General features: G+C 42.3%; 1 protein-coding gene across 1 annotated transcript in view; it reads left to right on the top strand.

The window, feature by feature from the left end:
- Nup107 (nuclear pore complex protein Nup107) overlaps positions 1–15,758 on the top strand; it is a 399,651-nt gene that overhangs the window by 20,722 nt on the left and 363,171 nt on the right. The window contains exon 2 of the mRNA XM_080276587.1: positions 8,201–8,355. Within this exon, the coding sequence (XP_080132713.1) occupies positions 8,217–8,355 (139 nt within the window). The 5' untranslated portion in view covers positions 8,201–8,216. The remainder of the gene's footprint in view (positions 1–8,200; positions 8,356–15,758) is intronic.

Here is a 15,758-nt window from a genome sequence, read left to right as displayed (position 1 = left end):
GTTTTTAATGCATCAAAGACTCAGTTCTTACACCTATCAACCCAACAAAATCTTCCGCAGGTGTACCCACTAATGTTTAATAATATTCAGCTTAATCCTGCATCATCCTTGATCATGCTTGGGGTTTCATTTACTTGGGACTTATCTTGGAGAGATCATATTGCATCTCTTGTACAATCTGCTTCTAAGAGTCATCCAAGGTGCGAATTGTTGTGACGGAGAATCAAAGATGTCTTGATGGGGAATACAATCGAAGATGTGATCGGGATAGCCTTTTCAGCAGCCCCTCTTTATGTAGTTTGAGTTACCCTACTGTTCTGGTTGCTGAGCTCCTTTATTTTCTTCTTTCTTATTTTCTAACATTTATTTAGAAATTCCTTTGTATTCTCAAAGCGTTTTCCCCTGAACATCCCGAATGTAAACACATGATTTATCGATCAATGGTGCGATTGGGATAGCCATTTCAACGGCCCCTCTTTATGTCGTTTTAGTCACTGTTCTTGTTGCTGAGTGCCTTAATTTTCTTTTTTGTTATTTAACAACACTTATTTAGAAATTCCTTTATATTTTTAAAGCGTTTTCCTTGAACAGCCCAAATGTTAACACATGATTTATCGATGTCACAGTTTTCATCAGTGCATGAAATATTTACTTTTAAAGGCTTTCATAATTGTTAATATTTATTTAAAATTATTATTATGTATTCCATGATAGGTTAGATGTTCAATGGTCATACACGAAATATTACTTGTTGAGTCGCCTAGTAGCCCAGACTGTTTTGTAGCTCACCTGATGGACGAGAATCAGTACCCCAAATGACAGTGTTCACTCCACCTGTTACTAAAACACATTAATCAAAGCCTAAAAGCAGTTTATAAATCAACTAAATGCAAAATTTAGGTCTAAAATATTTGTTAAAAAAATAGAAATCCATTGCAAAACCAGGGGTAGGCCTATGATAGGCAGGGCAGGATGGTATTTCTACCCCTATCACTTTTCCAGGGTATCATAAATTGGGGTTTGCCTGTACTTTGTTAGAATTGTTTGCAAGATTTGTCTTCTTCATTTATTTATTTATTTGTGGATTTTTGTTGTTTATTCCTTGGTTTTCTTAGTGTAGCATTATTTTGGATATTCCCATGTATGGCTTGATGTCCAAATAACTGTAAGACTGAAAACTCTGCCACAATTAGGAGGGGTACTGTACAGTCGTGGCCATAAATACAGTAATCACCTATCCTCCTGTACTCCGTGCCTCAGACTGGCTTGTTTATGCGCGGCAAGTCACACTGGAGTAAGAGGGGCTGAGAGGGAGGGGCCCGAGAGAAGGGAAGGTGGGTTGGGGGGGGACGAGCAATGGTGCTGGGGTGGATTGAGGGAGGGGAGGGGGAATGAAATACGAAGTTGTGGCCACATAATTTGTCTGTTTTCTTTCATTCAGGGCATCATATAAAGGAGTTACTGTTCGGTGGTTAGAGCTGCATTACACTTTGTATAGCGGCGTCAGATAACAAGCTTTAGCTAGTTGGTGATATCAAGGACTGGCTCGTGAGAGAAATATACTGACGTGACAGATCAAATATTAGTGCGGAGCCAGATATTTACGTTTATCCGTGTATGTTGACTTCAGATGCAGAATGGAGTCTGGATGGCTTTGACTGCCGCAATGTTTGTGTAAGAAACGTCCTCAACCTTTACATGTAACTACTTTTTGGAATTAGACATTATATGCAACCTTTGACATGTCTGTGTCCACAGTAAATATGATCACCCTCGCAGTATACACTCCCTCTATACCAGTGGTTCTTAACATTTTTTGAGTCACGGACCCCTTAGAGAATCTGATGAACACTATGAACCCCTTCCCTACAAAAATGTACATAAACACAAACGCGCATTTTGCATGCAATGAATATACATTATTTTATTGAAAACTACCTCACGCGGTGTTTCACAATGTATAAAACAGTCTTTACAAAGAATTAATGTTTCTCACTCTTTTTCATGCAAAAACTAATGGCCACTCAAAAAAATGAAATGCATCCAACTTGAACAAATTAAACAAAACAAGACTTTAAGTCTGCTCAAAAGTTCATTTCAGTGAGAGTTGTTGTTGTTGTTTGGCTTGAATAAGATGAAATTGTGGAGTGGTCTTTGACAAGGCAACATGCATGTCATCGTTGACATCCAGCTGATTTCGACTTTTCATTTTGATAGAAACAAGCGCTGAAATCCCTGACTCACAAAGGTATGTAGTTGCAAACGAAATCAGAGCACCCATAGCTCGCTTTGCCAGACGAGGGTAGGCTTGTGTCAACGAACACCAGAATTCTTCAAGACTTCGCGTTTGTTTGTTTGCTTTTTTAAGTTAATGATGCCAAACGGCATCACGCAATCTCGCTAAATTGTTCTCAATTATTCTGACCTTCACGGACCCCTTGTATTCCATCCATGGACCCCAGGTTAAGAACCCCTGCTCTATACAGTCACCATCATGTCAGTTCAAGAATTATTTAACGACATCTTCATATGAAGAGGTAATTTAAAATAACTGTGCATAAAAGGTAAACAAAATAAATTTGATGTCTGTGCTCATGGGTGGATATGATAACAGTATCTCTCATAATCTGTTAGAGGGAAAAGGAAACAAAATCCTACCCAAACTCCCAAAATATATCTATGTCAATGTTTACGCTGGTCAAGTGAAAGCAACCAGGAAAAGCTTAGTAAGTAGTTCAGTGGTCTCATGCCTTAAAAACCTTATGCAGGCTTCGCGGCACCTGGGAAACAGTGTTGTTGATGGTTTGCTGGTTTCGTTTGAACAGCTTCCACTCGTCCTTGGTGTGCTGGTCCTGGAGGAGGCGGGTCCGTCGCCGTGTCCTCTCGTTCTCTGGCTTCCTCGCGTTGACAAACTGGGCCCACACAATCTCGATGGCTTTGCATTAGTATTTGATCTGTCACGTCAGTATACTTCTCTCATGAGCCAGTCCTTGATATCAACACCTGATCTGTCATGCCAGTATACTTCTCTCATGAGCTAGTCCATGATATCACCACCTATCGAAAGTTTGTTAACTGACGCCGCTATACAAGGTGTAATGCAGCATTATCTACCGAATAGTAACTCCTTTATCTGATACCCTGAATGAAAGAGAATAGATTAATTATGTGGCCCAGCTGCCCGAATATTTCAGGAGAGTATGTGAAGGGGAGGCACAATTGAAGCAAGTTCGTCAGGGCACTTATGGTAAAAATATTGGTAAAATAATGCTAGAGAAGCAACATCTCTATGTACCGGTACTGATAATGGAGGAAGGTCCTGCGTAATGGCAGGATTATTGATTAATCTAATGGCTTTTTTTTAAATTTTGTCCAACTGCCTCAGTGCAACCACTCCACATCCACTCCACAGTGGCGAACAGTAGGCTTTTCATTCTCCCTTCCCTACCTACCCTCTTTCCCCTCCCTCACTCCACCCAAGCACCATCGCTCGTCCCCCCACCCACTTTCCCTTCTCTCTCTGGCCCCTCCTTCTCAGTCCCTCTTACTCCAGTGTGACTTGCTGCGTATAAAGGAGCCAGTCTGAGGCACGGACTACAGAAGGATAAGTGATTATTTATGGCCACAACTATACATATAGGTAGAGTATTTGTGGATTTTTGTTGTTACCAGCCACAATAGCGAAGCTGGTCTTGTTTTCAGGTTGTCTGTCTGTCTATGTGTCTGTTTGCATGATAACTTTGCACCCTCTGGAGATCTATCTATCTATCTATATACCTAGGCTGCTTCCCCCAAGGAAAGGGAGGTAGCCGAGACAGGACGACACACTCCCCATTTACTCATCCATTCAAACACATTCATTTGCATCTTAGCCCCAAAGGGGAGAACGGACAGATCCTCACCGCACCACACCGCACAAGGTCAGCTGCGCATTGCAATCAGTGACATCCGCAGCAGGGCCCGACAGCAGAGCTGGTTTACCCCGCCACATCATAACAGACTCATCCCCTTACCCGCACCTGACCTGCCTAGCTGATCAGACCAAATGCAGGAGAATATCCCCTCAGGGCTACGTCATAACTTAGTCATTCACAATTTCTCTCCATTTATTTCTGTCACGCACAGCCTCTCTTCCATGCTCAAGAGACATCCCTCTCACATCCAGCGCTCTCTTCACACTGTCCATCCATCCTATTCGTGGTCTTCCTCTCAGCCTTACACCTCTCACATCAGATATAGTTATCTTTTTCACCAATCGCTCATTATCCATTCTCTCCATATGCCCAAACCATTGCAACACCCTCTGTTCAACCCTACCAGCCATCTCCCGAACAACTCCAGTTCTCCTTCGCACTTCATCATTTTGCACTCGTTCCATACGCGTCACTCCACACATACTCCTCAGACACCTCATCTCCATTACATTCAAACTTTTCCTCTCTGCTGCACCCATATTCCATGTTTCAGCCCCATATAATGCAGTCGGTACCACAACACCTTCATACAGCCTTCTCTTTACATCCATTCTAAGTGAACGACATCTAAACACTTTTTTCATTCCTCCCAGCACCTTTCCTACTTCATTTATTCTAAACTTCTGCATCTATTCTTCCATCCACAGCAACATGTGACCCTAGATATTTAAAACACTCTACCTCCTCAAGCAACTCGCCATTCAAAACTATATTCATCCCCCTCTGGAGATATCATCACAAAATTTTACTGGTGTGTAGTAGGGATGAAAATCTTGGACGAGTTCAGAATTGGTGAAAGTAGGTTACGGTGAAGGCCATATTCCGAGCCACACTAGATACATATCGGCTCGCGGTTGGTGTGATTCCCCACTTGGGGGGGCCTCTAGTTTATGCATTGTTTTCTTAGTGTCTAGCATTATACTGGATAAAACCATGTATATTTTGATGTCAAAATAACTGAAAGACTCAAGGACACTGCCACATTTAGGAGGGGTACTGTGTACTTACATGTAGGTTATAAGCTGGTAGGGTATTGTCCTGTACCCAAATTTCGTTTATCTGGACGTACTGATGGCTCTATAACATCGGATAATCGAGGGATTACTGTGTACAGTTCTGTACATATTTATATTGTGGTGTTGATATCGATTTACTGGAATGTGTTAGGAGCAATACCCTGAGATGTGTTGCTCATGTAGAAGAATGGAAAATGAGAGATTGATAAGGAAGATGCATGTTGAGTGAAGTGGAAGGGGTAACAAGGAGGATGCAAGTGAGTGAGGTAGAAGGGGTGACATGGAGGATGCAAGTGAGTTAGGTAGAAGGGGTGCCATGGAGGATGCAAGTGAGTGAGGTGGAAGGGGTGACGTGGAGGATGCAAGTGAGTAAGGTAGAAGGGGTGACAAGGAGGATGCAAGTGAGTGAGGTGGAAGGGGTGACATGGAGGATGCAAGTGAGTGAGGTGGAAGGGGTGACATGGAGGATGCAAGTGAGTGAGGTGGAAGGGGTGACATGGAGGATGCAAGTGAGTGAGGTGGAAGGGGTGACATGGAGGATGCAAGTGAGTGAGGTGGAAGGGGTGACATGGAGGATGAAAGTGAGTGAGGTGGAAGGGGTGACATGGAGGATGCAAGTGAGTGAGGTGGAAGGGGTGACATGGAGGATGCAAGTGAGTGAGGTGGAAGGGGAGAGGGGGAAAGGGGACACCAAGGATAAGATGGAGGGATGAGATGGAGAGGTATATGGTGTGAGTTGCAAGGAGGGCAGCCAAATGGTAGAGGACACAGTAAAATGGAGGTAATTTTTTGTGGCCACCCCTCTTGCAATTATTGTGTTTTGCTATGTATAGATTGAGATAGATAGAAACAGCTCCCTGCCTTAATTTTTTTATCTGATCAGCAGTTCAGTTTTGTGCCCTTTGACCACAATCACTGTATATTTTTAGAAAGGGTGTGAAATGAAGCACTTTAAACAATGATCCTTCAATTATCTGGATGCTGGACCTTGGCTCTATTAAACCATTATCCAAATTTACTTGCTATTATCCGGACATAAAAGTGCCCGAGAACTTCAGCCGGCCAGCTAACATGTCTAAACATTCATTAACGTAGCCGCTGGGCTCGAGCCGTGAGCTGGAAGTAGTCTGTAACCCACAACCAGAGCTGAAATGTCCGTCTGCCCCACTTCCAACAAATCTCCAGCACCCGAGTAATACAACTGTAACCCTTATGTGGTGTCAAAACGTCTGTGTGCATTCCCCACCGAATGTCTAATATCGTGCATCCACGAGGGCTAAGTCTCTCCGAACCACCACCTCCATTGAACGCAGACCGCAAGCTGCAAGTACATGTTCGACGACAGCGGATGTCCGCCTCTCTATCGAAGGTTGAAAGTCCCCCAGTCACGGTGAGTTGTGTTTCCGCATGGCCACTCGGCATCTAACAGACCACAAGCCACAAGTAAATGTACGGTAAAAGTGCCTGTCTGCTTGTTGACAGAAGGGGGAGAATCCTGCCCACAGCCTCCCCCCCCCATCCCTCCTCCATACCCTCCCGGCTCCCCCCTTCACTCCCTCAGTCCTTACCCTCTTCCGTGGTGATAGTAGTGACTCATGAGTTTTCAAAGTTTTTTGCAATTTATTTGACTACTGTTGATCGTATTGAAATTTCGCAGTAACCCATGAGAAAGCTTATGAAATTCTGCATCTAGGCAATCTAGACATGTGCTTAACTCTTGAAATATGCTGGCAGAATTTTGCACTAGGATGGTGGTAAGTTATATGAAGGTAAGTTTTACTCTTGAACACTTAATTCTTGCTTGAATTTTTGTACTCTTACTTGTCAGTTTTATGTGTTTTTATTAGCTTATTTTATAGTGTAAACATCAGTGAAGTTGTTGGTATACCATTTATACCAATATATCCAATTTCCAGTGGCATATTTGGCCATGGAATTTTTTTTTGAGCCCAGGGAGCAAAAACTCGTCACAGACAGCAGATTATCAAACCGTCGTATTTTTTTTTGTGTGTGTGTGTGGATTCTCGTTGTTTATGCATTGTTTTCATGATGTTCAGCATTATTGTGGATAATCCTATGTATGTTTTGATGTCTCAATATGGCAGAATGACTGAAAAACCGCCAAAATTTGGAGGGGTACTTCACATCAGTGAAGTTGTTGGTATACCATTTATACCAATATATCCAATTTCCAGTGGCATATTTGGCCATGGAATTTTTTTTTTGAGCCCAGGGAGCAAAAACTCGTCACAGACAGCAGATTATCAAACCGTCGTATTTTTTTGTGTGTGTGTGTGTGGATTCTCGTTGTTTATGCATTGTTTTCATGATGTTCAGCATTAATGTGGATAATCCTATGTATGTTTTGATGTCTCAATATGGCAGAATGACTGAAAAACCACCAAAATTTGGAGGGGTACTACTCGTATCTATACAGTAGTGTATAGGTCGGGTACTGTTTGGTTTTCAGTTTTTTTGTTTTCATGGTTTTCTTGGTGTTTAACATTACTTTGGATATGCCTATGTGTGTTTTTACTTTGGATATTCCTATGTGTGTTTTGATGTCTAAAAATGTCAGATTGACCTGAAAACAGTGCCAAAATTAGGAGGGGTACTGTACATACAGTCTTGTATAGGATGGGTGTTTTTAGGTTTTTATATTTATTTTTTTTCATGGTTTTCTTTCTTTTGTGTGTTTTGATGTCAATATATGGCAGATTGACATGAGAACTTTAAAATTAGGAGTACTGTACATACAGTGTTGTATAGGCAGGGTGTTTTTTTTTTTTTTTTTTTTTTTTCATAGATAATCCTGTGTATGTGTTGATGTCAAAATATGGCAGAATGACTGGAAAACACTGCCAAGATAAGGAGGGTTACTATACATACAGTAGTGTATAGATAGGGTGTTTTTGGTTTTCACTAGTTTTCGTGCATGGTTTTCTTGGTGTTTAGCATTACTTTGGATATTCCTGTGTGTTTTGATGTCTAAATATGCCTGAATGACTGGAACACACTGCAAATTAAGCATAGGTACTTTACAAGTAGGTTCGGTATAGGTTGGAGGTGAGTATGTGTAAGGTTTGGGTATGATAGGGGAATAGTGTTCATTATCCGGATGTTGCCACTACCTGGACATGCCTTTGACTGTGTTGTGTCTGGATAAATGAGGGATTACTGTACGCTAACTGAGCCATGATGATTTTTCAGATATAGTGCAAGTGGAATGGCAGCCACCATGCCTAAGGGCCAGACTTCCCTGCTGGATGAGTCTCTTGCCCGCCTAGATGCGGTGCTGGGCTCACCAGGGAGTGGGGTCATGAAGACACCACGCACTGCTCGTAAGGCAACCTTTGCTGCTAAATGTGAGTTATTTTTATATACCATAGTTTAAGTCTTTCATATCTCTAAATGCATGTAATATTCTATTCTAATTCTAAATGTTTATATCAGTTGAAGGAATTTTTTGTTGTCAAAGTATTGGGGCGACTGTTCTGTGTACGAGCACTATGGTTTTACCCCTGGGGGTAGGGGGGTTTCAAGAATACTCCCCCATTATCCCTGCTTGTCGTACGAGGCGACTAAAAGGGTTAGTGGTGGGTTAGTGCCCCACCCCGTAAAAAGAATTAACTAAAAAAGCGAATAAAGCGCCTCGAACCCGGACGGACCATACGTTGACGACTAAGGAACGGACAAAGGACATTCTTAGGATGGGAACATGGAATGTGAGAGGAGTGAACGATGAAGTGAAAGAGAGAGAGAGATTGTTCAGGTGCTTGAGGATGCAAAAGTGGATATATGTGGATTGACTGAAACTAAATGGAAAGGTGAAAGGGTGAGAGAATGGGAATATGGTGTAGGTATATGTGCGGGAGTCAGTGAGAATGAGAGGGCAAGAGAGGGAGTATGTCTGATGATAAGCAAGAAGTGGAAGGAGAATATAAGAGAGTATGGAACAGTGGGTGCAAGGTTTGTATGGGTGAGGATGAAAGTAGGTATACAAGCATGGGCGATTGTATGTGTGTATGCTCCAACAGAGGATCGAGTGGCAAGAGTGAAAGATGAGTTTTGGGCGAGAGTAGAAGCATGTATGGACAAGTTTGAGAGGAGCGAGAGAGTGCTGTTGATTGGAGACATGAATGGCAAAGTTGGGAATGTATGAGTGGATGGAGTGGTTGGTCAGTGGGGTGTGCCAGCTGAAGTAGATGGGAATGGTAGTGCTTTGGTGGACAACTGTGCTTGTAAGGGGTTGGCAATAGCCAACACCTACTTTCGTCATAAGATGATCCACCGGTATACATGGAGAGTAATGAAGAGGATGGATGGTGAACTTGTTGAATGAAAGGCAATGATAGACTACGTGTGTGTGGATGAGCGAATGAGAAGACAAGTGTTGGATGCAAGAGTATGGAGAGGGTGGGGGAATGGAGTCTCGGACCATCACTTAGTGATGGCCAAGGTAGAGCTGCAAAGAAAGTGGTTGAGGAGACAAAGGGGAAGACAGGAGGAAGCAGCTCCTGTGAGAAGAGTGGAGAAATTGCAAGAGAGTGAGAAAATGACAGAGTATAAGAGCATAGTGGAAGAAAGATTGGGAAGGCATGAGCTAGAGCAGATGGAAGGGGTGGAAGACGTATGTAAGATATTCACGGAAGAGATAGGCGCAGCGTGTGAGGCGGTTTGTGGAGTGAGGAGGAGATGCAAGGGTGTGCAAGGGACAGCATGGTGGAATGATGAGGTGAAACGAGCTGTGGAACAAAAGAAGAAGGCATATGGTGAATGGTTGGTGAGTAGAGGTAGGGGAGAAGATGAGAGAGAGAAGAGAGAGGTATATGTGAGCAGGAGAAGGGAGGTTAAGAGACTGGTGAAGGAGAGTAAGAAGAAAGTGGATGAAGAGTTTGGGAGGAATCTGAGTGTGAAATGGAGGGAGAGTAAGAAATTGTTTTGGAAGGAGGTAAAGAAAGTAAGGCAGTGTGAAAGGGGAAATAGTAGGGGAGTGAAAGATAGGAATAATAGATTGTTGGTGGAGAAGAGAGAGAAGTTGAGGAGATGGAAGGAGCACTTTGAGGATTTGTTGAATGTAGAGAGTGAGAGCAGTGTGAGTATAAGTGGTTGGGGAATGGCTGGGAGAAGAAGAGATGAGAGGAGGAAGGAAGAGATCAGTAGGGCGGAAGTAGTGGAAGCGATGAAGAAGAATAAGCTGGGAAAGGCCCCAGGAATTGATAGAGTGTGTGGTGAAATGCTGAGGTATGGGGGTGAGATTGTTGTGGAGTGGATATGGAAGTTGTGTAGATTGGCTTGGGAAGAGGGAAGGGTTCCAGAGGACTGGAAATCAGGTATAATTGTTCCTCTGTACAAAGGAAAAGGGGAAAGAGAAGTATGTGGTAACCATAGGGGTATTTGCCTTCTTAGTGTGACTGGTAAAATATATGGTAGAGTACTCATTGATAGGGTTAGGCATATGACAGAGGAGCTAGTTGGAGAAGAAGAAGGGGGATTTAGGAAGGGAAAGGGTGTGTAGATCAGATATTTGTTGTAAGATGTTTAGTGGAGAAGTATCTAGAGAAGGGAAGGAAAGTGTATGGTGCCTTCATGGACTTGGAGAAAGCTTATGACAGAATAGATAGGCAAGGTATGTGGAAGGTATTAAGAATATATGGAGTGGAGGGGAAATTGTTGAGTGCTGTGAAGAGTATGTACGAGGGAGCTAGGGCTACGGTGCGAGTGGATGGTGAGCTGAGTGAGTTCTTTGATCTCAATGTGGGACAGAAACAGGGTTATGTGATGTCTCCATGGCTGTTTAATATATATATGGATGGGGTTGTAAAGGAGGTGCAAGGTAGGGCAGTGGATGTGGGGCTGGCCCTAATGAATGAGGGTGAGATTTGGAAGCTTCTGGTGTTGCTGTTTGCTGATGATTCAGTATTGTTGAGTGAAGATGAATGGGAGTTGCAAGGTTTGGTGAATGAATTTGGGACAGTGTGTAGGAGGAGGAAGCTGAAAGTTAATGCAAACAAAAGTTAAGTTATGGTGTTTGAGAGGAATGAAGTCACAGAGTGTGCAGTGAGGTTGGATGGTGAGGATATGGAGAATGTGAGTGCATTCAAGTACTTGGGTAGTGTGATGAGTAAGGATGGAACTTTGGGGGATGAAGTACGTGAAAGGGTACAGCAGGGAAGGAAGGTTGTTGGTACACTGAAAGCAGTGATGAGAAATAGGGAGGTGAGTATGGAAGTTAAGAAGTCACTGCATGATGGTATTGTGATCCCTACCCTGATGTATGGAAGCGAGGCGTGGACCTTGCAAGAGGGGAACAAGTCAAGAGTGAGAGCAGTGGAAATGAGTTACTTGAGAGGAGCATGTGGAGTGACGTGGAGGGACAGGTTGACGAATGAAGAAGTGAAGGAACGTTGTGGGGTAGATGTGGATGTGGTTGAGAAGATTAGGAGAAATACACTGAGGTGGTTTGGACATGTGGAGAGAATGGAGAATGAAAAACTGACTAAGAGGGTGTATGTAGGTGAGGTTGAGGGAGGAAGAGGGAGGGGTAGACTGAGGATGAGGTGGAGGGATGGAGTTGAGAGGTATATGGGGGGGGTGAGTTTGGGGGAGGGTAGTCAAATGGTGGGTGACAGAGTGACTTGGAGGTGTTTTGTCTGTGGCCACCCTTTGCGGGATTAGGGCGTCGGGCTATAGATAGATAGATAGATAGATAGAGTGGGAGAAGGAGGCTGGCTGAGAAGAAGAGTCATGCAGTTAATGGGTCCAAGCATTTTGCTGTGCAAAGTAGGCTATATAAACTGCCGTTCAGGGTATTCACCGTGAAGAGTGATGGAGCGATAGCACACAGTGGCACTGGGAAAACATGCCCTCTGTACACGAGCAGACAGGGAAGGGTCAAGGGCATGTACCATGAACAATGTAGGGAAAATATGGGGCAGGACTGGAGAGGTGAAGGCTTAGTGTGCAGGTGCAGCGGCCATGTTTGGCAGCCATGTTGGGATTCATCACTACTCAGGAACTTCAAATGGAATGTGGAGGGGTCCCACCAGTAAGAGTTTTACCTCACTGACGGGGGTTGCTACACGGATTGATAAAGGGTGTGGTTTATGTTGTAACGCAGATCGTGATTAGTGCACACCAAATTCGTGGTGCTCGTGGCCTACTGTATATACCCGTATTTCGTGGCACATAAGACACTGCAGTGTGAAAGACGTATCCTAATTCCGGAAGGATAGTTATGAGAAAAAATAGTATGTCTTGACCAAGACTGCAGAAATTTGCTTGATGTGAGTAATTTTCAGATACACACACACCCTTCAGAATCTCTCTTCAGTACTGTATATCTGTCTTTGGTTTCTTTATTTTTATGTAAAAGAAAGGTACAAGACAAGAAAATAATCAAGCAACCCCTTCCATACAAAAAAATTACTTCTTTCCATGATGCCAAAATAACTGTTTTTGAAGACCAGTTCCTTTTGTACAATAATTGTTCACCTCCATTAAAGTATATTATATATGTATCAGTATATAGAGATATAAGTATTATTTTTCTTTAAATGAACTTGAAACAACAAAACTCAATAAAATCCATTCTTTCATTCATAACCCGCCCCATCCCGACGTTTTTGGACCTTTTTTTTTTTTTTTTTTTTTTTTTTTTTTTTTCTCAAACATCTGCTTTTGGTGAGAAACATCGAAAATTCATAGAGAAATCGCTCACCTGAGGTTTAAACTACTGGATTTAGGTACGAATACTTCCTTACCTGACTGGGTTTTCTAACAGGCTGGCACCAAAGAAAACGAGTTCTATGGGAGGGTAACTATTTTATCCACTCATAAACAGTATTTATTTATTTACTTGGTACGAATTTATATGTAATACAAGAGTATATTGGTTTTCAAACAGTAATACAGTAAACCCTCACTTTATCGGGGGGTTATGTTCCAAAGGCACCCGCGATAAGCAAAATCCGCGATGTATCGACGCTACCCCTAAAATGGCTATTTATTGTCTACTAATAAGAAAAACCAGTACAGGCACTCACTGATGATGAATGAGACAAATTGAAGATGATGATGATCATGAAGTTCAGTACAAGGTGTATATTAGTTGTGCAGCTCTTGAGAGGGCGCCTGTGACGACATTTCTGCGTGTGGTGAGCGAAACGTAAGTGCGGGAGGTCGGTCTACCACGCACCACACAGTTTGAATCCGATGGTCGAACCATGCGTGACTCGCAAATCATTATTTGTGGCTTATTTTTCTGCCTTCCAGTGATTGCTTGCCTTGTCTGTCAACATAGGGCCTAAGCATAGTGCTAGTGATGCATGTGGTAACACACCAAAACGGACTAGTAAAGTGATGTTGCTGACAGAGAAAGTTAAAGTGTTGGACAAACTTAATGGAGGAATGTCGGCGACAATTCTCCGTCAAGACAATTCCCCGTCATTTATTTACATACCAGTTTATTCAGCAAGTACAGTACACTAGTTTTTTACTTATATGAGTTATAAAATCCAGCTGAAAATTAGTTATTAAAGTATTAATTAATCAATAATAAGTATATTTATAGAATGACAGGGAATCATCCATGTTTTGATGGTGAATTGACTTGATGGTGAATTGTCTCTGAACCGTGTGTTTGGGGTGAGTCAATTGTTCTTACAATAAAGAAGACAGAACATAGCATACGGGACTAAACGGGAGTCAGTATGTGATGGAGTGTCTCCACCTATGCCTGTGAACTGGCTCAGAACCGTATGTTTGGGGTGATTGAGTCAACTGTTTGGACAATAAAGAAGGCAGAATGTAGCATATGGAAGGCAGTGAGAGTTTGTCCAGACTGCTGAAGTGTCTCCACCTACGCCTGTGCTCGTCAGGTAAACTGGGAGGTGCGGTATGGTGGTGCGGTGCGGTCCTGCTCCTCTCTTTGAGGAGGGCGCATCGGCAGCAGCCAATCAGCGGCAAGTAAAAATGTAAAGCGTGTTTGGATTGGCTACTGGTAAGGCTCCAGCCAATTGTGTGCCACCTACCAATGAGTCTGGGTATTTCCTCACCCCACGCCACGATTTCACTTGTATTTTATCAAATATATTAGCCGATTTTTAATTATTATTTTAATACAGCTATTAATATTTTAAAATAAAGATGTAAAATACCATAAACATATCCATTTCAGAATACAGTACTGAAAATAAAGATGTAAAATATGTACTGTACCCTAAAAATAGCCGTAGTAGGCATTGTGGAAACCGCGATGAGGCGGGGTTTCCCGCAATGTAAAAATAGTTAGGTTCCAATGAAAATTCCGCGATAAAGTGAACCGGCAATATCTGAACCGCATTATAGCGGGGGTTTACTGTATAGGCATTATAAGCATTGTTTCACTCACTAACTCATCACCATTCGTGACCTTTTTTTTCCCACATTACCTGATCATCATTTCTGACTGTTTCTTCCTCTAATGCTATGTAAACTTTGTCCTCCACATTGTCATCGATTGGGGAATCACTCTGGCCCTGAATGTCTTTATTGGCCAGGTCACTGGTAACAGATGAATTGCCGAGACAATGGCGTGTGGGGGGGGGGGAGAGGTTATGCGGTGTAAGGCATTGTTCCTGCTTGGCATCTTGTAGAGGAATAGAGGAAGGTGTCCCGTGTATACGTGCCAAAAATCACTCGCGAAATCACTCGTGAAAATTGAAAATTGTGCAAATTAGGGACCTTGCAATGTTGCCGCGTTGATTCACGTCGCCAGGACGGCGCGGGTTAAGAATATAAAGGCCATCAAAAGTAGGAATACACCTTATCTCCATATCAAATGCCAGCATATACTGTATATTACAGTCACAGACAACACAAGCAGATTTTCAAAAATCAATTACAAAGAAAGTTTACAGCATTTTATTTACTCAGAAAGTCCCTGGTACTAGTCAGATTCTTGCCCCACACCTCCAGTGTTCCAATATTTTCCCACATTTGATCTCAGTTCTGTATGATGTGAGACTACTGTAACTTGCTTCTGGTGTCTCATTACCTACAGACAACTTCGTAAACTGAAAATATATCCGTAAACAAGCCAAATGAAATATGACATAAGTCTTTCCTGCTCAGCAAACATGCTCCTGAACACTACTTCGTTTGCTATCACTAATTATGCATTCTCACTAACCTCTGAATACCTCCACAATAATAATAATAATAATAAAAGAAAAATAAATGTAGCACTTGTATATACACACTAAATAAAAAACAAATTAAACTATTTTACTACTGAAGTTCAGTATAGCGAGGTTGTTGGGAACAAGCTTACAGCTATCTCAACCCTCTTCTCTCAGTAACGCACCCTCACTGACAGTGCTGTTTGCCTTGCAACATCAAAAATTAACAAAGCATTCTTAACTTCACAGTTTACTAAAATCAGTCATTCACATGAAACATATCGAATATAGAGAAAACATTTAAACATTCATTGTTATGCCTTAGTAACACCACTGTCTCCCAGTTGCTATACCATTGAATGGTAAGTAACAGCTCTAAGAATAGTGCAAGAGAAATGCAGCCCCATTTTCAAATATCAGAACATAATTCTGCACTGGAAATGCCAATTTGAATATCAAATAGAGAGCTAGATAAATAAGATTATAGATAGATAGGTACCAAGACATTCATACTATCACCCGTCTCCCCTACACACAATACTATACTTCTCATTAAATGTTATTCCAAAATCCTATGTCACTACCTCCATTTCTACCAGTTTCAGCTG

This window comes from Coenobita brevimanus, chromosome 65 (genome assembly GCF_032717465.1).
Source record: "Coenobita brevimanus isolate Jiangsu-jjx chromosome 65, ASM3271746v2, whole genome shotgun sequence".
Lineage (NCBI taxonomy): Eukaryota > Metazoa > Arthropoda > Malacostraca > Decapoda > Coenobitidae > Coenobita > Coenobita brevimanus.
This window is presented reverse-complemented; position numbering and strand designations above follow the sequence as displayed.